Source organism: Epinephelus lanceolatus, chromosome 6 (genome assembly GCF_041903045.1).
Source record: "Epinephelus lanceolatus isolate andai-2023 chromosome 6, ASM4190304v1, whole genome shotgun sequence".
Lineage (NCBI taxonomy): Eukaryota > Metazoa > Chordata > Actinopteri > Perciformes > Serranidae > Epinephelus > Epinephelus lanceolatus.
The window spans coordinates 32,459,533-32,484,813 of NC_135739.1; the positions used below are offsets into that span (position 1 = coordinate 32,459,533).

At 40.5% G+C, this 25,281-nt stretch overlaps 1 protein-coding gene across 10 annotated transcripts in view; it reads left to right on the plus strand.

The window, feature by feature from the left end:
• LOC117253444 (discs large homolog 1-like protein) overlaps positions 1-25,281 on the plus strand; it is a 134,605-nt gene that overhangs the window by 55,545 nt on the left and 53,779 nt on the right. For 9 of the 10 annotated variants that reach the window (XM_078168978.1, XM_078168980.1, XM_078168979.1 and 6 more), the window contains one exon: positions 23,577-23,630. In XM_078168978.1, coding sequence (XP_078025104.1) covers positions 23,577-23,630 — 54 coding nt within the window. Of the gene's footprint in view, positions 1-23,386; positions 23,426-23,576; positions 23,631-25,281 lie in introns of those variants that run through there. The other variant, XM_033620886.2, reaches the window with a different exon arrangement.

Genomic DNA, 25,281 nt, shown 5'->3' on the forward strand with positions numbered 1-25,281 from the left:
ATAACCTTATATAGAAACATTGGAAACACTCGTAGCAATCTTTGAGTCCTGCAAATTACAAAATTCACAGATAATTACGTGGTTGTAATTCAGTGTTAAAGCACTGTTTTATTCACAAACTTTTTAGTAGGCTTACGTATGTTCGTCAGAAGGATGTTTGTCATTCTTCCTTTAAAAAGTAAGCATTTCATGATCATACATGGCTCAACTTTTCATCCAAATGAAGCACAAACTGCAACCGAATTTTCAGAATGTCGTCAAAAGAAAATGCGGAGTGTGAGGAGTTGGATGCATTAACATAAACTAATTCTCAAGTTGAATGCCATTAAACCATTGCAGGAGCAGAGGGCACAGAGAGGTGGTGTACTTAAAAGAGCACCTGTCAAACCTCAAATAGACAAAGACGATATGGAAACGCCATGGTAACATTGCATTTATGCTTGTTTATACATTAGTTCAAGTACCTCCAGTCTCCATCCTGATCCACACATATCTCATATGTTCGTCTGCCACAATCTTCTGTCTCTTTAGTAGAGTGAAAGCTTCAGAGGACGTTTAAGTCATGCTACATCCTAGTTTATCTACTAAACCTCCATTTGTCTGAAAGATAGTCGGCATGATGATGTGTTTTCTATTGTTGCTCCAACGATTTAAATACTTTCCCTTGTGCAAATGACAAATGCAGTAATGTCTCTATTGGATCCAAACCTGCATTATTGATCTAAACCTCCTGAGTGGATTGGGCGCCACTCAGAACGTTCAAACCCTGCAGCACTTTTACAGTTGTCTGCAGATTTACAGCACAGCCCATGGAAAAAGTTAACCCACACCCCCCTTGCCGTAATCATATTGGCCAGTGTTTTCCCAAGGTGTTGCCATTTTCCTGTCCAGGGCACTTACTGCATGACTGATAGGCCATTATGCAACACACACACACACACTCACACACACTCTCACACAGCTGTTGGCCCTGTTGATGCAGGAGAAAGAGAGAGACTGTTTTATTTTACTGTTTGATGAAGGTGTTTTGGATCTGCTGATTTGGCCTTAAAGGACTAATCAAAAATCTGTCTATTGTATGTGTTGCACATTTCAAACCGTGTGTATGTAAGTGTTGAGGTCATATTAGATTTTGATGGTAATTTAGATCACTTTTTGTGAAATTACATAGATTTACATTAATTTCCTTGAGACTTACCATAACCATATCCATCACCACCAGCGTACTTGCCTTACACTAAGCCCCTAACCTTAAACCACTAACCTCCGAACCTTAGCCACTGATGAAAAAATCATAATTTTCCCATTTGTGGAGATTAGCTTTGGTCAATTAACTGGTCTTTAGTTTGAAATGTGTCCCTGGAGGTAGCCCAGACCAAGAACTCAGCTTTTCTACTTAAGTAAAAGCAGCAATACCACAGCGTAGAAACTCTGGTATAAGTAAAATTCAGTTGCATTCAAAATTTTACATCAGTAAAAAGTACTGTATCATCGAAAGGTAGTGGAGTTAAAAGTACAATACCTCCCCCCGAGATATAGTGGAGTGGCAAGTATAAAGTAGCAGAAAATGGAAATACTTAAATACAAAATTATGCCTAAGTACATTACTTGAATAAATGCATCTACAGTACCATAGTTACATTACACCACTGGTTAATTTTGCTCTTCTTGTTGTGACAGGATAGATTCAAGATGCTAATTAGCCAGCTAGCACATAAACAATACCACCTGTGTGTGCCCTCTTGAATCTAGTTGTTTACTTTCTTTTGCCACTGTCGTTTCACATTAGTGTACTGATTCACTAAGCTGAACAGCCAGTCAGAGTGAGTCCTCTCACCGACTGATCTAGCTGCCGATTCAACATGCTGAATCTGCGGCAAAGTCCGACTAGTGCAAAAGGTATTACCGCACATTCCACAAAAACTAGGGCAACAGACGCTCACTGACAGCCCGCCATTGACCGACAGCAGACTGTCGGCTTGATGTGTCAGGGCACAGACACACACACACGCACGCATGCATGCACACAAACATCCATTAATCTTTAATCATATTATTCAGTCACTCTGACAAAAGCCATATAGAGTAGAACAATGTGACATTTAGAGATCTGGAACATGTTAGAGTTAAGAGATAGTGCTTTATCTCACCGGAAAGCATTTTATTGCAAACTCTCTTCCTTGCTGACCACAATGGTACTGATGCTTTATACTATTAGCCCACTAGTCAATCCATCTGTTTCAGCGGCTCCAGTGTTGACCTAAGGTTGTCTTCCGTTGTAAGAGTGAGTGGCATTCTTAAGCTTGTGTGATTGTTGTTGTAAATATTACCCAAAGAGGTCATGTATCATCTTACTATTGAGCAAAATGCAGAATTTATGTTGTCTTGGAGTGTCTTGGCAAAGTGTCCCATCTTATTTTTGTGTTTTAGATCTCATACTGTATCTTCACCTGAGTTTATCATTCTCAGTTATCACAGAAAAAGGATTAAACCAACTCCTTTCCATTGTTTTTGTTGCGGACACAAACCCCTCTCCCCTAGCTCCCACCCTGTCTCTGTATAATTGATGAACGGTACAGCAGAGGTATGAAAGTCATCCTGGCTCTTTAGAAAGAGCTCTAAAAGCTCTTAAAAAGGTGTTTAGTGGTCACAGGAAATGGGGGTGGAGAGGGATGGACAGAGATGGAGAGATGAAGGGATACATGGTAGAGTGAGAGAATGAGACATTGAAGAGGAGAATTAGTGATTGATTAGGACTGTGAGAGAAATCTGATAGCTTATTAGCTCAAACGTGGCAGTGTGAATATATCAAGTGCACTATTGATGCATCCATCAACTTCAAGAGCACACATCAAGTTAGCCGACAGACTCATGAGTACATGTCAGTTCATTGATTATTTTATCAGGATTGGTTATGACGTAAATGCTAATGATGTCAACATCAGAGGCAGCAGATACTGGTATAACACTTCCATTTTTTATTTAGCTTTCTGCTTTTTTTTTTATGGCTGGAGCCCATACAGTTGACCTGTGTGTATCCCAGCATGTTATGGCACTATCACAAGTGAAATGTGTAAAACAGAGAGTAACAACATCAATTTTTGCTAGAATGAGGTATTGAAAATATTATCTATATATATTGGGCCATTTAAAAAAGAAAAGTTGTAAGAACCACATCATTAACACTCTCAACCCATACTGCAAAGAGCACGTGTCCAATAGAGTTCAACCTACTCTCCCCAGCACACACCCCACGCTTGTAGAGAGTGGCTCATTATCCCTGTGCTGCCCAAGGAAACTTTCCACTCTCCCTTTGCCTCATGGGATACCACTGTGCCCGTGCAGACTACTCCAGTTTTCTTCATCTTCATTTGTTAGATCTGTTGCTCTTGTGGTGCAACCGGCAGTAAAGGTCATAATTTAGGGGCATTTGTCCTGAGTAGTAAAATACAACCAAGTATACCTGAACACTATGTAACTTAATCACAGCTTCGGCAACATTATTTTTAATAGATCATCTGTTACTGAGTGGGCAGTATGTAATAGACCAAAGTAAGGGTTCTATTTTTGTGAATCTTCACACCTTAACTGCAAATTTTCACCTCCCGCAGTCGTCTTTGCACACTCAAACTATACATCGTCGGCACATAGAAAGTGAGCAGTGCTTCAATGCGGCAGTGAGGGAAAGGGAAATGAGCATTTGTTGTTGTGGCCACATTTATTTTACAAATAGAAGCAATTCTGCAACAAGGGATAAACCAAAGATGTAAAACACGAGATGTGATGTGTCATAACGCCATGCCATTCAGGGATGGACCAACATGGCAGCGATCCTACCTGGGTCCAATTTTAAACTGGCTGTAATTGAACCACATGGAAAAGAGGCTTGTGTAGTCTTCATAATCTTTTTAGTTTTCTATCAATACACCAATACTGTTTTTCACCAAAGTGAAAAGCATAGGACAACTGTGCATGTAGTAGAAACAACAAAGATTATGGAATAATTTAGATAATTCTAGCTCCAAGAGAGCAAATCATGATTTCAATTATAAAGACAGTCTCATAATTGTGCATTTATTTTGCAGACAGTGATTTTATTTTTTTAAATTTTGCCTGAAGTTAATATGTCTTTGTATTCTAAATGGCTGATATACTACATTAAACAATATCTTTCATGTAGAAATCCTGAATAGATACATACATAGATACAATCAGACACACAGGAGAGAAACAGACCTACTGTATGATATTAATATAATTAATGTTTAATTTAATGTCTTAATTTGTACATAATGCAAGTTACTTGCTGTTAACATGTATGTTTATTTGCACCTGACAGGCATGTAATCAGCTATTTACAGTCATTATTAGGATCATATTAATATCTCTGTTATTATGTTACTAAACTTAACCTTTTAGCTGAGTTAACAGAGCATTAAAAGAGTGTTCGGTAGTTAAACCTTTTCTGTTTAGCAGACAGATCAATGCTGTTCAGAGCTAATGTTATAAACCAGCAATAATTTTGACCTAAAACTTATCTGTCTGGTACTTGGTAACGTTAGCTAACATTATTTATAGTTAACCCATGTGTAAAAAGTAAATCTTCCTCTCCTTCATGCAATGAATCCAACAAATTAGCACCCCACAAATGATGTCATCATGTCACGTACTTAATGTCAAGTTAAGTATTTTGTGTAAAGTTGCACATGGTAGATTTAGGCAAGTTACGTGGGTCAGTTTTAGTAAAGTTACGTATGTTAGGTATAGGAAAAGAAACATGCTGGCAGTGTACCTTACTATAAATAAAAGCTAGTGACTTAGTTTCACACAGTTCTGAACACCGATCCCCTGTGGGAAAGTCCTGTGTTTGTTTGACCCATCCACCACCCCAACCTTTCCCCTGACTCGTCCTTTCTTCCTTCTTAACTCTTATTATTGTCTTAGGATTATGTGCGTTATAAAGAAATTGTGATGCATTGATTTCCATAGGTACATGTAACAGGGTCAGATATACTGCAGTGGTATGTGTGACAAGTCAAATGTACATTTGTAATGTTGAATATTATAATTCCACAAAATTTGGTTCAGTTGTTATTACCTGACATGCTTAGGCCTCCGTACTCAATATGTGGAACGTTCAGTACCCAGGTTTTGTACCCCTACAATCACCTTTGGGGGTACCCCACCTATAAAGGGGTGTCTCCCGCCTTGCCTCTCCCCTTTTGCTGTTGTGCTTCATGGGAGAGGTTAGCAATATTGCTCTTGCTCTTGTTTATAAGTTCATTTTTACATAATCTTGTGTCACGTAATTTGTGTAGGGGCTGGAGTTTTTTATGGTTGTGTATGATGGAGCATTTTGTTTTTGACACCTGTTGTCAGGAATAAACGGAGATCACGTCTGAAGATATCCGTGGCCTCTTTATATCAACACAACACAGACATCACGAGACTCCACCGGTTACATACGAACAGGGCATGAGAACAGCCTGACTATATACTGATGTGCGGATAGTGATACCAGCCTCTCTGATCTCTTTGCCCCTTTTGGTGAAGGTGCTGCACAGCTGAGAGCCGTAGTTGCTGCTCATAGGTGGCAATACCCAGGTACCCAGGTGGCCGATGGTTATTGCATAATGTCACATCTAGTGTTCAATACCTGTGGGATGGTGCTACATTAATTAATTCTCAGATATAATTAAAGTTATGAGAACAGTGGAAGACCGAGACATTAGTTATCTGAGAGAATCAGTGTTGTCTTGTTGGTGTATCCTTCGCCTTTTTCTGTTTAAACATCACAGAACTGTACTGAATTGGTGCTTATTTCTGCTCTATCATGTCTGTGCTGCACTCGCATTATATTGGAGCAGCTTGAAGGTTAAAAGCAATGACTTGTAAACATTGACGTGTTCAGACTTGTTGTGACATGTTGCGTGCTGCTGTAGCAGTTCAGAAATTTGGACCACTAATCCGTCACGTTGTTTGTTTTATCTTGATTGATCAGTTACTCTCTAAATCTGAGTTAGAGAACAAGACGTCCTTAGGCTGTTTCATCTTTTCAATAACAGCATTGAAGTGATGTCATCAGTGGGAGGGGTTTATACAAATGTTTACAACCTGGTCCACCATCGCCCATGGTGCCCAATGAGCTCCTTCTCTAATGCTGACCATCACTGCGGGCGGCATCAGCTGTTGTCATGGTGATTCTCCTATGCTGATCACCAAGCAGAGACTGGTGTGTGTGTGTGTGTGGGTGTGTGTGTGTGTGTGTGTGAGAGAGAGAGAGAGAGAGAGAGAGCGTTAAGGAGAAAGACAAAGAGCCGATGAGTGTGTGTAAACTTAAAATCTTAATATACTTGCTCACTCTTTTGCACACACACACATTGTATTTTAGCAGTAAGTAGTGCATTAGATTTGAGAGTGTGTGAGGTGTTGCATCACCTTCTGTGTGTGGGATGAAGCTTGCATATTAGCTCTCTCCCACACACACACACACACACACACACACACACACACACACATCTCCACACAGACACACACTCTCTCTGTCCTCCCTCTCCATCAGTCTCCTACCTCCAGCCTGTTCTCTGTCTCTGCTGATATAATCAACACAGATTAGCTGACCACGAGCAATCACTTAGTATGACCACCAACTAATGAGGCTGAGTACAACACCATGACAGTTCCATCTATCCTCTTGTAATTAGTATGGAATACTTTGACACAACTGACAGCTTGACCGATTGACTGCTACCACATAAAAACTTCATAACTGCAAATGAATACTATGTTAAACAAAAGCATTCACATGTTGCTGCCTCCTTAGAGAAATTGGTTGTTTTTTTTCTTTTTAATTTACAGCAACAATAGTTGGGTTTCCATCCACCTGTTTTTATTCGTATTTTCAACAATTGCGAAAAAAAACTTGAATGGAAACGCCAGAAATTCGAAAAAAGGCCGAAATATTGCAAAAAAAATTTTACACTTGGAGGGGTGGAAAAGTCAGCGTATCGATATTAGGAAAATGTGACTTTTGGCAATGGAAACAGATTTAGCGAATAAACAATGACGTAGGCTACCGAATCCTACTTCTACTTCACACACACACACACCTGTGTGAACTAAGTTGCATCATGTGCACTGCCTGCTGTACCAACACAGACATCACAGCATTACTGCATGTAGGCTACGCTGACAACGCTGATATGAGTGTGATGAGAGCTCTCGCAATAGCCAAGAAGTTCCCAACGAATCTCTCTATCTCGTTGTAGTCATGGATGTGTCGATAATTGTTCACATCAGTTGTGGACATGAGACGCTACGTCATCTCATGGTGCCCTCTTCTTCTACGGGTGTTCTTTTGCATTTTTATTTTTCATGAGAAGCGCCACCTTCTGCTCGACCTGTTGACTCCCAATACTCGCAAAACAATAATGAATGGAAACGTGCATAAATTCGCATTTTCTTTTGCGCATTTTCACAAAATTCGCTTAAAATTTGCGATACATTTGGATGGAAACCCAGCTATTGTCGGCTTGTGTGATATTACAAGGCGTGATATAAGTACTTTGATCTTGCAGTCACACATGGATTTGTTGCAGTTAGCGACTGGCTCATTACTGTATGGGATACAGACTTTAATTGGAGAAGCCATTAATAAGTAGAGAATACAAGACAACAGCAAACTTTGTCTCATGTGAGCGATGCTATCCCTCTTGACCTGTAATTGTTGTGCCTCCTCTTAGGCCAGTCATTGTGCCCTTGATTAAAATTAAAGTTTAATGCCATGTGATTCTCTAGCATCCTGTGACACAAGTGAACGCTGGCCCTGACATTGGTTCAAGGAGGAGGGAACCTGCCTACCACTAAAACAGCTGTTCTTAAGCAATTGCTATCCTTTGGTAAACGAAGCTCTGGTCATTGGAGTTTTTGTTAAAAGAGACATTGCCGTAGAGCAAGACTCAAAAACACAACTTACAAATGAAAATATTATAATAACTTGACTTTGCCACAGTTGCTTGGACTCTGGACTCAGGGTTAGGGTTAGGGTTAGGACTCAGAACTCAGTTTTAGCCCATGGTGGAGTGAATTACCTTGTTTGTAGTTAAGACCATTCAATTAATAGTTGGATTGTTTCAGGTTTAAAGCAACATTATGCAACTTTTTGTTGATTGTTTAGTCTCATCTGCATATCATCAAATACCAAACCTTTTCGGGATGGTAGTCTGACTGAACCACCGACCCAGAATGTCAGTATTTGGTGACATGGGAATTATACTCAACAATCAAATAAAAGTTCATAATGTTGCTTTAAACCTGAAACAATCCATCTACTAATTGAATGGTCAATTGATGGAAAATTAATATCCTATTATGTTGATGATTGTTGAATTATTTCAGTCATTTTCAAACTGGTTCCAGAGTCTTAAATGTGCAGATATGATGCTTTCCTTTGTCATGGGTTTTCAGCATAGTCTGTGTAGAGATAATGGACTTAGCCACCATTGTGTCACCCATTGGTTTGTGGACTCGTGAAACTTTTAGTTTGGCATTTTGGCCATTAATATCTTGGATGTCATGGATCCAGAAGTGAGAGGGTAGAGCTGTGGAGGGAGGGGTAGATCTGACAGAGAGCCCAAGGACTCTATGCACAAACAGCTTGTCACTTAAAGCAGCCTTGCCCTTAATTATGCATATCTTAAGTCTTAATGCAATAAATGTGTAATTTCTAAAAAAAAAAAATTCACCCCTGTACAGTTGTAATGAATTTTTGGCACATCTGTGTCAGCTCAATTTTTCAGCATTGGAGGTTGCTGCTTAGTTTTGGACAGTTGTTTGAACAAAACAAATGTTTTAATATGGCACTTTGCAAATGGGTCTTGTTCACTGCTTGTCGATCATTTTTAGACAAAACACTTAACTGAGAATCGGAATAATCAGCAGATTTATCAATGAAGAAAATAATTGTTAGTGCAGACCTTCTGTCATTTTGTTCTGTTGTAATTGTGATGTTGACTTATGGACAACCTATTGTGTTATTGTACTGAATAATGGAACTTGAGGAGGAATTAATAAGCAACCAGTTTAAAATGACGTCCTACTGTACTGGAAGTAAGTCTTTCTAGTCACTTTTTGTTGTGTTGCAGTGATGGTTGCGGCTCCTTGATCTCTGCCAGCAATAGACAGAGGGCGGCATCTCTAGACATCGAAAAACAGAGTTAGTAATTAAGTTGTGGAGGAAGAGATCTGGAGGCTGGCAGACACTGTAGACACCTACTGTAGATACAGAGGGAAAGAAAACAAGTGGCAAACTCATCTGTAACAGAAACTGAGACCATATCCTTAACAGAGAATACCATTACAGAGAAGACGTTACTTCATTCTGATTCCTTGGCTCATGGTTGGCACAACGAGTGTAGCCAAGAGTACAAGCTAGGGTTTAACCAGCAAGATCGAGAGACAGAGGGTGACACAGATAGATGGGAAAAGAGAGAGTATTGTAGTCTGAACTCCACGGTGAATGAGCTACTCAGTTACTGTTGAACCAAGAGTCTTGACCTGAGGAAGTGATCTTACCCAGCAGCCAAACAAGTAGGATCACTTCCTGATCAGTGTGAGAGGGTGAGAGTCATCTGAGGTCTGCTTCAGAGAATGTAGAAGACTCCCCCTGTTGACCCCACTACTAACTCTCAGATCCCATTACAGCATATAATAGCCCTGCTTACGGTATTTGGACTAACGAGTGATGATATTGGATTGCAGTTCATTGACTATTAAAGCAAACAGAGATCTATTCTTTCTTTTAAATCTGTGCTTTAGGCTTGGGCGGGATCTGTTTTTTCATAACGTCCTGACATTTGACATATGACGGTATGCTGGTAAAAAGCAGAAATGCTGTTGGGACATCATGTTGACAGAACCATAATAATTAAAAGGACAATCTTGTCAAAGGTGTGTTACAAAATGGGCCTTCAGATTAACTTCTTGCACACCAAATAAAGATTGTGAAAAAGTCTTCCCTAGAAAGAAACTAAATAATCCCACACACTGTTGATCACTTCACTTGCAACATTTGAGTCCTCACCAGGTGAAATATTTATCAGTGATTGTACCTGATGCAGGACCAAGACTTCGTTGATAAACAATAGTACGAGAGATGGACAGTGCACAGGATTCTTGGGCTTTGTCATTACAACAGGCTGTAAAAACATGTCTTTGTGTTCCCACACAGACAGCAACATCTCCACTCAACAGATCCTTTTATTCTGCTTTTCTGTGGAACTTGAAAAGACTTGTGCAGTAATTGGGAATCAAAATTAGTCTCTCCACACAGTGGGCAAAAATCCTACTACCTTACAGCAAAGTCTACTGTGCAGTTTGAATTGTAGTATTTGTGGGTCCCCGGTGAGGCTTGGGTCCGTAATGTAGATGGACAGACAGCATATAGTTAACCTTTGGATGCTAAAAACAAGCACATGCCATAACTTCATACAATTACTCTCCAACCCTTTCATGACAGGATTTGGTGAAGACCATACCAGCACAAAAACATACACCAGCATTGGACTTGAGTCCAGAAGGATGTTCATATTGCTCCGTTACTGCAGGGTACTTGTTGGTTAACACACTCACCATAACAGCTTGATACGCTGATGGTACATCTGTGCTGTTTTCTGTGACACTGTTTGTGAGAAGAAGTGAACATAGAATTTCAATTAGTGCAGCTTTAATTTAAATGCCAATTGCCAAATTTACAGAATTTTCAATCATTTTTGGCAGTAACAATTTACGCCATAACCTCCTGACCTCATTCTGAAACAAATCCCTGCTCTAAACAGACACTTTAAATTAATACTGATTTATTCTTTTGTGCATGTGGCTGCTGGTGAGATATATGATAATGAAGATCTCAGGCTGTGAACTCATATAATTGATCACCCACTGATCCATGGAGACCACAGCTCTGCTGTGTCGAGATGCAGTTTTCATATTCTTTACCTTCAGACGATGTTGGTGTATATGCAGCCATTACGCAGTTACTCTGTGTACATTTAAGTATGGATTTTGTTCAGTGCAGTCAGCAGCAGAAAGAAACAGTGAAGCCAGTTTTTATTTTAAAATGTTAATAGAGCAAACACAACACTGCAATACTTGCAGAATTGTTTTTGTTAAGGATTGGATTATACAATTACACTGGCTATCAGTGAACCTAAAATGACATCATGATGGAGTAGACATTTGCAAAATACTTGCTTGGGATGCACCAATCCAACTTTTTCGGTCCCTAATACTGATACGTTGGCGTTGGATATTGGCCGATATCAAATACCAATCTGATTCCAGTGTTCAATTAATGAGCTGTATGCCTCGCTGTGTGGAAGTGACTGGGATCATTCTTTTATGTGTAAGGCAATGTCAGACTTGATTTAAACATTTCTTTCTTAACTTTGTAAAACAAAATAGGACAAATAAATACATAGATATAAATTTTATACTCTTCTGTGGTGCAGTTTACAGGCATGCGGCTGCCACATGATATAGTTTGTGCATGTATAATTGTACATAAACATAGTATTGAATTGTATGGATCAGTGTCATCCACCTATTTGATTCAGTATTGGCCTGATATCAGATATCAATATCAGAATGGTGCGTCTCTACCAATCACATAACAAACCAACCAGCACAACAGCATCTTCAAACTAATTTGATCATTATATTTTCCACATGCTGCATGCTATAGTGCATAATGATGTGGCATGACTGTGTGTATACGCTCACACTAGATTTAACCCTCCCCTCCCCCTGTGTGCTTGTATTTCCACCACCACCATTTTTTATCTGTTCTATGAGTCTGCTATAGACATTGATGTGAGATGCAGTGCTGCAGTATCTGTGTACAGTATCATACATGCTGTCAGTCAGAGCTGATAATATCAGACAGCTGAAACAAATAACTCCGTAATGACGAGGGGACAATGCTGTAGAGCAGCATCATCATATCTGTGTATGCGTCTTCCAGCGGTGCTCAATTTGTCTGTGGAGTCTGAGGCCCCCTGCTGGTAACATTTAGTATCACAGCCTTATCTTCCTACAGACAGTTTGGGGGTTAAAAACTGTTTTTTGTTAAATAGTTTATGCAAGTCTTTCTAGCAAATCACTAGAGCTGGTGCCAAGATGTTTCCTGTTACACGTCTGCTTTCCCTGTTGAGCACTTGATCCTCATTAATTCTGCTTGGCATGGTCACAGATCAGCTTTTGAGAGAAATGCTAAGGAGTTTAGAGATAAGGAATGATGATAATTTCATTGGAGGAAACCATGGGAGGAACAGCAAAGAGGGGGCAAGTGGTCAGAGGATTTACTACTGGAGTTAAGCTTAGAGTAGTGGGACTGCAATGTATGACTGAGGATATGGTCAAATGTATCATTGATTACTTTCTCAGCAAGACATCTAGGCAGCAGCATCAGACCAGTGTTTGTTTTTTGGTGGGGATGGCACCTTTTAATGTACTCAGCTACTCTCACTCTGAGTCAGACTGACCTGTAAAGAGTAATATGTGTGCAAGTTCACTAGACTAATTAATATCCATTACACTAATTAAGTGGAGTAGAAAAGCACTGACGCTCAATAAAAGAGGATGTTTTTTCCTGGATTTTTTAAACTTCATCATCCGGTCAGTCTGACCCAGAACGTAAAACAAGGATTCAATTAAGCAAACCGTTTTACAGAATTGATGGTGTTATGCTTGACAGAATGATTTGATGTGTTTCTTAAGAATTCTTCTAAGAGCCGTGTCAAAAGGGAGTGGGGGTAGAAAGTAGAGCTTGATATGGTGTGGGCACGCTGACTCAGATTTTTCATACATAACAATATTTTAGGGTAATGTTTCAACTTAGTCGCTCCTTTTGTAGTGATATAGCAATCCTAGCAGGCGCTTGAAACTTTTGACAGATTATACTTGTGATTATACCTGATGAGACTGAAATATTTAAAACTAAAACCCATGTACTAAACTAAAACTAAAAGCCAAAGCCTAACCCTGTACTCATTCTAACCCCCTCCATCCCCTATCTTTATTTCATCTCATCTTCAACCATTGCTCACCACAACCCTTCCTACCCCGCCCTCCAGCTCTATATTAGTGTGGGCTTCATCTAGCACTGTGATGCTAACAGCCTATTCTTCTTGCTCATCCTCTCCTGACTGAGCGGTTAGCCTGCAGCGCTAGCAGCACTTTACACAGGGAACAAACACACTCGCACACTGAGCGGCTGTAACAGCCTTTCTCTCAACCACCCTCACCCTCTTTTCATCTATTTGTACTCTCCAAATGGGCACTGCTTTTTAATGTCAGTGCCTGTCTGTCTATCTGCCTCTCTCTCCCTTATCAGGTTGGTTTGGGGCGAGTTGTGGCATATATTTACTGATATTACTGAGGCTTGGAGCTCATAGCAGATATTTGTGTGTGCGTGTTTATCTAGCTCTGTGTGCAAACCAGTGGCAGCTCCTGGTCTTTCTTAAATACCAGCCACAGGAAGCCAGGGGCTATAATTAAATTAATAATAGAGATAGCTACCATTCTCTGGTCACTTCTTACATCACTGTGAAACAATGTTCAGGCTTTTGGTCATTTCTGTGTAATTGTAAACGTACAAATACTAAAATGTAAAAGCTGCTTAACCAATGAATTGATTGATTTGTGTTTGGAGAAATTCTGATGTCTTGTGGTTTTAACAGTGATGTCACAAATCAACTCATTCCTTTGTTTTCCACCATATAACCATTCATTACTAGTGCTAGTTCAAGACCTAAGTTTCAATACCAAGATAAAATGTAGGGATGCACCGAAATGAAAATTTGTGGCCGAAACCGAAGCCGAATAAAATTAAAGGCTTGGCCAAATACCGAGTACTGAATACCGAATGCCGTTGTTTAGTTTTTCATTAGTTTTTGCAGATGAACCCCCTCCAGATTAGTGTTGTCATGGTACCAAAATTGGGACCCACAGTACGATACCAGTCAAAGTGTCACGGTTCTGAGTAGTATCACGATACTACAGCAAAGGTGAGGCAGATGTGCCTTTTGTCATTTATAAAAAGATAAATCACTTTTCTATAATACATCAATGATATTTCAATGGAATAAATTACTTATTGACTTATTCATACTTCAAAAACAGCATCAATCAGTGATTAACATAGGGGGGATCAAAATAAAATAAATAAATAAAATAAGAATCAACCAGCCACCCTCCTCCCCTGACAAATTAAGAACAGTCCCTTGAGTGCGGTGAGGTTTGTGGACCGTTACCTACCACAAAGAGAGAAATGTGAACGGCTCGTTTCTCCTCTGACACGTAACATACCTGTGTGCCGCCACTGCTCGGCTATTCAGGTACTTTTGGGCAGTCATGACACCAAGAAGAGGAAATTATTGGACCTGGAGTCGGGCTTCTCCGTCGCCGGTAAGACGTTATCTTGTGCCGCGGAGCACTATGGCTGCCGTATTTGACAGGAATACATTCCTGTCTGTGTCTGTGTCCCCCGTTCAACCCACAACCGGCAGGATTCGCCTTTCATTTCTGCTGCTGGTTGAAATCTGTAGGCTACTCGCACAGCATGCTGAATGATTTCTTTTGCTCGCACAAAACTATTTCTAGTTGCAAATGCGAGTAAAATGCTCGCACTTTTAGAGCTCTGTGGAAAACAAATCACGCTGTTTGACTGAGTCATCAAAACCCGCCGCTATTATTCGGCCTTGCTTTTCACTTATTCCACCGAATACTGAATGTGTGTTTTTTTGCAATATTCAGCCGAATATATTCGGTTACCGAATGTTTGGTGCATCCCTAATAAAATGTCTCATAAGTATGATCACATCTTAGTAATTTTCCTTTTAAACCTAATTTTTCATTCAGTAAAGGAGCTGCAAGCAACATTCAGAGCATATCTATAATTATTAGTGTGGGGCGGGATCATTGGCATACAGTTCTCAACAAGGTTGTAGCCGGTAGCTGGCAGCCAACAATGCTAATAGCAGGAACAGTGCTGACAACGGCAGCAGTGCTGACAGAGCTAATGGTGCTAACATGGGGAAAGACGCTATGAAAGGTACTCTAAAACAGGAGATAACATATTACAAGCTGCACTAATGGTACAAAATGGTATACACTTCCAGTCTCCTAAGTGGGTGTGAGCGTCTTAAACAAAGTTTTGTCTGTCAGTGTCAGAATGTTTAGAAGGGCTTGGAGGTGTAATAAATGGGTCCAATATTTACTTCAATGACTATGGGGCGAAGGAAATGGTCATCTCTACTCACGTTCACTTCTCCCATTGGAATGAATGGACTTATGGCCGCTGCTCGTCTCCTAAATGGGCGGGACAGTGACAAAACCCACATGATACAGATACAGGAAATGAATCTAAAGTTGGCTGTCTCAGTATATCTACGGTCTCTGGCGCTATGCTTCCACAATGACAGCGTCCCGGTATCAGCTGTAACCATCGTAAGAGCACAGCGAACTGGTGGGATAAACACACAGGCACTCACATGCACTAACATGTACACACAGACAAACCATCTACCATGATAATGAACAAAGATTACTCCGCTATATCCTTACTCAGCAAATAGTGGTTTGCTGGTACATTAATTCTCTGAATGTGGCATACAGCTCCTTTAAGAGTTACTAATCCTTCAGTGTTTAAATAATAGATGGACACTTTTATAGCATTTTCTACCTAAGCAGGAAAAAGTGCTTCATAATGCATTTCACACACACGCACACGCACATGCACTTACATCAGTTGAGTTGTCTCGCATGGGGCTTGCCTGACCTTTGGAAGCCATTTAGGGTTCATTGTTTCGTTCAAGGCAAGAAAAAAATCAAATCAAATATGATAGGACATTAACAAAATTATGATTTAAATCAGGGCATAATTGATCCAAGAATGTGGTGAAAACTTTCCACAGCCTACATTAAAGTTTTAGATAAAAGTATTGTGTTTCCATAGTAACCAGTAGTGCCATAGTTTCATCCTTGACAAAAGAGAAGAGACATTTGCAGTGTTAACTGTCAGCTCACTGTTTACAGCACTCTAGCTTTGCTCCTGAACGGACTTGACTGAACTGTATTTGTATTTTACCTGATCATCTAGACACCTACATTTAAGTCTTGGACTGCATGTGTGCGTGCGTGCGTGCGTGCGTGCGTGCGTGCATGCGTGTGTTACAGATTGAAATGCCTGTTCCCCCCAACAAAGATGAAGACACACACAAGCAGAAAGAAACATTCTCACAAGGAAGTAGGCCAATACATAGCCACACACACACACACACACTTGGTTTAAAAGAACAAGACAAAGGTTGATGGAAGGGACCGCCATCCACGAATCACAGCTCTTTGTGCACTGTACACACACACACACACACACACACACACACACACACACACACACACACTGACTGAGCTCTGAGCACTGTATCACTGTCCCTGGTCGCCTATCGATTAGTCATGCCTGGCTGCTGTCATGTGCAGGAGTCCAGGGAAGCCCCCTAATTGGCTAGTTCAGGAAAAGGGGGGAGGGGGGGGGTGAGAGAGAGAGGGACAGACACTGAGAGAGGGAGGCAGCATAGAAAGATGAGAGAGGCTGAGAATTGTGTGTAGAGATGTGACCTAATATCAAATCATGATAACAGAACGACAAAAGAAGACGAGACGAAAGAAGGACGACAAAGAATATTGAACTCTTTCTAACCTTTATTCCTTCTGGATGGAAATAATGAACACGCGTCTGAAAACAAAAGAAAAACAATCTGAGTGAACTCCTGTTTTACTGTCTCTGCTTTTTCTTTTGGATGAATCGAACTGCATTGTCTACAGAGTGACTAAAAGTAAGCCGGAGTGCGTACCAACATAGGTGGATGATATGAGTTACTCTTGAGTGACTGGCCACCGAAGTGGAGCGTAATCACGGAATAAGAAAGACAAATCTTCCACTGGAGTGCATGTAAGAGAGAAAGGAGGTACAGAAAGGAGGCTCAACTTGTCCAAGTGCTCCTGCTGCCTCTTCCTGGGACCACACCTTTTGTCTTACTACTGACCCTGCAACCCTGAGAGATGGTGAGAGGGTCAATGTGCTCCTAAGAGGAGAAAGCTGAGAAGAGGAGTGTTAAATATTGCACTAAAGGAGGATGCTTTGCCTTTTAGAACTAGCTGATGCTTTAATCTGTAAAAGTGAAGAAATGAAAACAAAGGAGGGATTATATTTTAATTTTTTGAAATTCCAGTGATATTAGACACACTGATTTTACAGCAAAGTGAAAGGAGTGGCAGGAATACCAACTTTATCCTGGACACAAGGGAGGATTGGTTGTTCTGGACAAGCATGACCTACATTATTCGGACACAAGTGATTCTGAGAAGCTACTCCCTTTTGTCATCTCTGTAAAGAAGACGATGTGGTGAGAGTGACATGAAAAGATAAAGGAGATTGTGGCTTTTTAAAATAAATCTCTGTAGCTATGACCACTTATTTCCACAGCCATGAGTTCTGTTGTAGCCCCAAGAAGCCCAGCAGTGGCTCCACTAAGGGCAAATCTGGCAAAGGGAAGTCCAAGTCAGGGAAGAGCCACTCTCACTCGAAGCATAACCAGAATTTACTGCAAGTACAGACACCGAATCACCAGCTGCAGCCTTTACCGCTGCACTCACCAAATCAACATTCACCAAAACATGGCTGCCATTCCCCCAAACTTCTGCTTCCGTCCCCCTCTCCCAGCTACTACCACATAGCACCATCGTCTCCAAGTCATCAGCTAGCTCCACCATCGCCAACTTGCCCGCTGGCTCCACAATCTCCAAATCGCTTGCCGCCCTCGCCAAGCCACCACCAGCTTCACTTATCGCCGAGTCATCATCAGCTGCAGTATCATTCTCAAAACCAGCAACACCACCATTCGCCGGCCTCGCCAAGTCACCTGCTTTCTTCACAATCGACGCACCAAATCTACCATCACCACCACCAACAGCCGCAGCAGCAGTTGCATCTCCATTCACCCAGTCACCACTCATTGTTTCAGCATTACCAACATCACCACCACCACTGCCCTCCTCCTCTTCCTCATGCCTCCCAGTCGCTGTCCATCCACCCTTTTCACTCGCCACAGCTCCCCCTGTGCTCAGGGCTTGGCGGATATGGGTGGAGCACACTGCCAACCAACCTGGCCACCAGGGGCTCCAGAGGAAAGTTTCCCAACCTGAGGGACAGTGTGAAGAAGAGTCCCACAAAGAGCAAAGCCAAGGGCAGGCCTGGGTGTAAGCCATGGCCCAATGACACATATATCTGGACCACACACACAATGGAAACGCCCCCACGTGTGCCGCTCATACACCACTTTCCAAAAATACAGGCCCATGTGCAGGTAGGTTAGGTGGATGGACAGTAGATGGATTGAAAGTGATTCTAGCAGAGGAAAGCATGTGTGCATTTGACGAATTATATACTATCCACCTCTGATACTAAAGGAGATTTTACGCCTATGTTTTTATTTTCCTTATTAAATCTTACTAAACAATGATATACAAAAAGGAAATGACAGGGCAGGAGACAACTAGACGTGCAGCAATTTTTCAAGTTTTTTTTTTTTTTTTTTTTTGGGATAATTTGTCTTGTACTATAACGTTTGTCGAGAACTTCAATTCCAAAAGAAAATGGAAAGAATAAAGCTGCACCGAGAAACATAACACGCGTTATGTAGCCAGATTGATTCCACGTTCCATTACTGTTCAGAGTACTCCTGGAATCAATACTTGTCAAGATTTATTACACAGAATGAAGGAGTAAAGAATGAAATGTCTCCATCAAACACACAATATCACCATGTGAGATGTCTACATAGTATATTGTCTGCTGTAAGCAAACTCTAAGTGTTCTTATTGCTTTTTATTACCATTACCTATTTGCCTAACTGCTCTTTTAAGTGACGTACTGACAGCCTGAAGTGCTTCAGTTTTGTTGTGAACATAAAGCTGCACCCTGAGTTGTGTACAGAATTGCATTACATTTATGCAGGTTGTGACTCAGGTTTTCTCTGAGGGTTGCTGAAAGTAATTTTGAGAAATGTAGAAAACTAGACCAAGCAAATTGTGGCTAACGAAAGGTTTATCAAATTAACTCCACAAAATTAGAGGACAGGAGGTGTGTATTGTTTAAACTGTACTATAGTGAGCTAATAATCCAGCATGTCAGCTGCTTGTTATTAGCTGTTGGCCGGTTAGTTATTGTGCTGAATGTCTGCTCTGGGCACAGTGATCACAGATAGCAGGTAGTGATAGTCTGATTAGCATGATTAGCGTGGCCGTTCTGATTTGATTAGAGTTGCGCTCCATCTGATTAACTCATTAGTCAAATGGGGTTTCATTGCACATTAGGAAGACAGAGTGGACAGCAATATTAGAAGTGGAGTATTTGTATGAATGAATGTGTGCAGCAGTCTTTGTCTCTCGATACAGGCTTCTCCGTGTGAATGAAATGAAATCTAAAGGAGCAGAGAGTTTGACTAAGTCAGATCAGATGTTAGAGAAACAAAGCTTTGTATTAAAGCTTTAGATGTTGCACACACCCATCATTTTTCCCACTTTGGCTTGTGAATATCCCTTGTGTGTCTGCATGCTTTTGCATGAATGTAGTGTGTGCATGGTATTAACTGGCACATTGCACTGATTGATTATTTAACAACCTACTGCTGTGCATCATTTAGATATTTTGGGATTCTTGATATCCGTTTATCCAGTTATGATTCATCTGCTAATTGATAATTGAATTGTTATGATGATGACTGTAGAAGCTGAACCCAGCACACACACACACACACACACACACCTACTCACACATTCTTAACCATCCTGCAAAGCATAAGAAATCTGTTGAAAGCACGTGTCTGTCTAGTTGCCCGATGAGGCAAACCAGGGATAGTCTGGATCTCTTTCTAAGCTGGGCTGTGCCGGACTGAACCAGGCAAGAACACAGCTGGTGTAACAGGGGTTATGTAACAACGAACAATCACTTGCATAGAGCAGCAAAAACACTGTCTGGATATGGATGTTGTGTGTGTGTGTTTTTTTGTGTGCGAGTGCTTGTTTGTTTATATTTGCACATTTGTTCTTTTGGCTTTTTCATGTAACACATCCACACACACACACACTCACACACCCATATTGATGTTACATAAGCGTGCAGTCTGACATGGCGTGTCAATGGAATCACAAGCTTACAGACCGACTGGATTTGTCGCTCCGTGAATGACACACACACAGACAAAGACACACACACACACACACACACACACAGAGGTTGTGTGATAGGTAAAGTTTAGACGAGGCAACAGACTGTTAGTGACAGACAAGTTAACTCTAGGCAGGTCATTCTTTGGGTTCAGTTAGTATGAAGGCATCTTGTAACATCAGCTGAGATGACTCTGCAGTCAGATGAAGCATTATCATTTTTTATAGGATACCTTTAGTTTTTCTACAACTGAGGAAAAAGTTTTAGAGGCTTTACAGAATGATGAATGCATGGTGTTTGGTACAGTCACTCTTGTTTACCTTACCTTAAGATTGGCCAAATATCTAGCAACAGAATGACCGATTATTTTTGTCAATATGATTTGATATAGCTCATCAAAATACTTGCAAATAAATTGGTGTCTACTTGTCACGCTGCAGGTAATGGCCTTACTGTGAGCATTAGTTGTGAGCTGTGATTTCTTCCATCTCTGGTTGTTTCATTTGAAGAAAGTTCTGAAGCCTGAAGTGGTTAAAGTATCTAGTACATAAGAAAAAGAAACATTTAGATACAAGTTAGAAAAAAATGTGTTACAGAAATTATATGTTACGCATCATCAATCTTCAATCGTCTCTTGACTAGATTGTGATCAGGGACTCCTTGTGGTATTGGTAGATCCTGATTAGAGATGTACCGATACCACTTTTTCTTTCCCGATACCGATTCCGATCCCTAAACCTCAGGTATCTGCCGATACCGAGTACCGATCCGATACCAGCCCGTAAAATAAAAATGGATGGGATATGAATTGTTGTACGTCTCAACTCCTAAAACTCTATGTAAAATATTAAGAAATGAATACATAATAGTAGAATGAATGCTATAAAACTTTTTTTTATTATTATTATCCAGTGTTGACACAGATCAAGACACAAGTTAAAGTGCAGCCACACAATTTGGTAAAAGAGACATTTTAAAGGCTACAGTAGAAGCTTTTTAAACTCCGCTCCGTTTCCGTTTCGTTTGCCTGTAGCGTGCGTATGCGTAATGACGTGAGGCATTACGTGGTATCGGATTGGTCATAGGCTGTACTCGCTGATACCCGATACCGCATTTTAGGCAGTATTGGAGGAATTTCTGCTACTGGTATCGGTACAACTCTAATCCTGATGTGACTTTTTTTGAAACATGGCTTTCAAATCGATTTTTGGATGACTTGTTTTTATTTCATCTTTGATATTTCCTACAATTATGAAAGCAAGTGCCACAGTTATCTGCAGTATCACTCTGTAGTAAGTGGTACATTTACTCAAGTACTGTACTAGATTGCAGTTTTTAGGTACTTCAGTTTTTCCATTTTCTTCTCCACTACACTACAAATGTATTTGATGGCTGTAGTTACCAGTAACTTTTCAGATTCTAGATCTAGATTTTACGCATAAATTATTTAATAACTTTATAAAATATGATACATTAAACTGGTCAGTACCTGGACTGTGCTTCTTAGAGTTTATGCATCAATAAAAAATTATCCAATAATATGTAATAACGTAACACTGACATGACCATTCTGCTGCTTTTACTTTTTATAAGTTTAACTACACCTTGTTGAAGTAAAAGCACTTCTATACTTTTATTAAAGCAACATTTAAATGAAGGACTTGAGGAAAGAGTAAAAAATATGAATACTTCTTTCATCACAAGCTCTGTCTTTCTCCCATTCACGCCAACACACACATGCACAGATCCTAACAGCTGCAACTGTCAGCACAACCCTCCCTGTCTGCCTCACTAGCCATGAACTCTACTGTACCACCCCTCCACCACACCTTTCTCCTCCCTCTTTCACTCTCCTTTCACTTCTGTTGTTCCACCATTCATTTTTCTTCTTTTTTTGTTTTTGCATGTGTGTGGTTTGGGGGGTTTGTGTACATCTGTCTACACCCTCTGCTCCTCATCGCTGTTGTTTAGCAGGCAGATTTGACTCCTCCCACCATACGTACTGTGTAATCCCTCTGATCCCCCCTCTTTCTCTCTCTGTCTCTTTCTGTTCCCGTGTGGGATCAAGCATCCTGTCAGCTTGACTGACAGACAGTTTGACATGTGGTGGAGAGAGAGAGAGAGAGATGGAGTGAGATAATACACGTGTGTGTGTGTGACAGAGACAGAGAAGATAAAGGAGTGGAAAAGGGGGGGGATGAGTGAGGTGGAGATTAGTGTAGAGGGATAGATGCTATTGCTGCTCTGTTGCACATTGATGCAGTGAAGTGAAGTCCGGGTGCACTGTCCATTTGGTTGGCTAGCTTGTTTGATGTTTGGTTAGCCGGTTTGTTTGTGAACTTTTTTTGGCTGGTCAGATTATCTTACATGGACTGGCTTGCTCATTGCTTGTTTGCTGGAGACGACTAGAGCTGCAGGCGCTGGACTGGCGAGCACTAAACACTCTCTGGGGAGAAAGTGAGAGGAGACGAGGGAAAAAGTGGAGATAGGTGGCAGAAAAGGGTGGAATGATAAGATGGAGGCTGGTGCTCACCTTGCAAATACAAGGAGAAAAAGACACCTTGTGGCTATTTATTAGGTAGTGTGAGGTTTGTCATTTTCTGTGTTTGCGTAGGAGGCAAGAGGAAAGATAATGTCAATTATCTGCTGCTGCTGCTGCTTTAACCCTGATCTGTCCAGGCCTGGACTCTAAAAAGAGGCTGGGGAGAAAGAGGAGATTGAGCTCAGAGAAGAATCACTTTGGGGAGAAGGGGGAGGCAGAGCAGGAAGGAGGAGACACTTTTGGTAGAGAGGAGGCAGCACATGGGAGAGAAAGGGAGATTGCAAATGTTGGATTTATAAAATTAGATGGATCTGGGATGTTGATTTAATTTAGGAATGTGTTTGACATGCAGAGTCGTAGAGCATGATATCATACAGGCTGTGAGAGTACAATCTAACATTAAAGTACAGGATATAGTACTCAGTGCAGTAACAGAGCTTTATGAAACAGTCTGTTACGTTACAGTGCGGTTTGCAGTGTAGTACTTTAGTATTGTCCAATATCAGGGCTGTGCAGTATGTCATGCGGTGTATGCTGTCGCAACGTGGTGGTAATCTGTAGCAGATGTACTCAACATGCTGTACCAAAACATGAGACGAGTAAGTCTTTAGTGGTCTCACGGGTCTCTGTGTGTTTGTGTGTTTCTTAAGTTTCATAGTGACCGTCGTCTTGGTTAAATACTGTATGTCTTTGGTTTTTGTGATAATATCTGTTAAAATAAAAGTATTACTTTGCTGTTCTCTCTTGCAGGCCAACCCCCCTCCAGTGGTGGTCAACACCGACAGCGTCGACACCCCCCCATATGTGAGTACTGGATCAGATATATTGTTAGTGAAATTCAAACCTTCACCCAAATGTGTATGTTGAAACCTGCTGATACTTTAACGTCTGAGCCAATTCTGGATTTCATACAGTTTTAGTCTATAAACGGTTACTTTGATATTTTTCAACCTGGACCTTTTTTTCATGTTTTTGTGTTTAAGTGACTAATGTGAACACAAATTTTGAAATTGGTCCAGTACTGAGTGAGACCACTGCAGCCAGCAGCCACAAAACAGACTCCATTTAAATAAATAGTCACTTTATCATTGTTAAACACACTTCATTTAAAGTCAACAGAAACTTTACAAACCTCACAAAAGCCAGTTTGGTTAATCTCTCCACTGTTTCAGCAATCACTGACTCTTGTTTGGTTGAAATAAACTCTTAATTCACCCATTTAGATATATGCTGGCTTTATACATACTAAAATTGCTGCTTATTTAAATGGAGTCTGGCAGGTTTGGCAGTAGCTATTTCAAGGCTGTTTTTGCTTAAACAAAAATGATCTAACTCTTTAACAAAAACATCTGTCTCAATACAGATCCTTTCCATAATAATGTTGAATAATTCCTTAATGTTGTCAGACACTTAGAATAATAATCTGAGTCTGTCAGTGGCAAAAAAAACCCCCAAAAAACAGGCACTTTCAATGGACATAAACTGACGATGCAAACATGCCCAGAGTGGTTACTTTGCAGCCTGTTTTACTGGCTACCATCTTCAGCCCTCTCAGACAATACCAGGCTGGTTGCAAAACTACTGGTGACTTAAACACAAAAACATGGCAAACAATTTGAAAAATACAGAAGTTACCCTTTAAGTCTTCTTTAAACATTTTCCTAAGAAAAAGCAAATAGGTTAAATTACCAGTACAGCATTTCATTAGATTTAAGATTAAATTATTTATCAGTGGTTGTGTTTGTGACCATTGACCTCTGATTTTTGACCTGTGTCTAGAGCTGGTCACATGCTCATAGTATAGGTGTTTGTAGATTATGTAACATAAAGCAGAGATTTTCTTTGCAGCAACTTTTGTACTGTGAGGTGATGTACCTTACAGTAAATAGCAGTCAATGGCTGTAAAGTTGATTTCCACTGCTCTGTGAAGGCATTGTGGTGGCTACAATGTGCTCCTAAATACTTATCAAGCCTCAGCGTGATACGCAACACCTCGATACAGAAGCTATTATTAACCTGCAGTGTTGTCTCTGTTTTTCTACTCGTGCAAGACATGCATAATTGTATTTCTAATCTTGTACAAATGCTAGTAGTTTCTACAAGCATTGTGTAACTTAACGAAACAAACAAACTAATTTTAAAATAATTTTGTCTATTTAAAAAAAAGAGAGACAGGCAAAAAAAGTCATATAAAGGGTTATTTTACAGTTTAAAGCTTCTAATATTTAAACATTTTCAATATTACTCTGTTATAAAAATGCACAATAGTGAGAGCTGCATCCTGGATTTAGACACAAAGCTCAGTCCAGAATTAGATGGATCCAGATGTCATTTTACTGGTAGCCAGCTGCCACAGAGAATCAGTGTCTGTTGTTGTTAGATAAGTTTATTATGTAATTACTGTAGAATTACTCCCTGCCGAACTTCCTGGAATATAACAGAGAGAGAGAGAGAG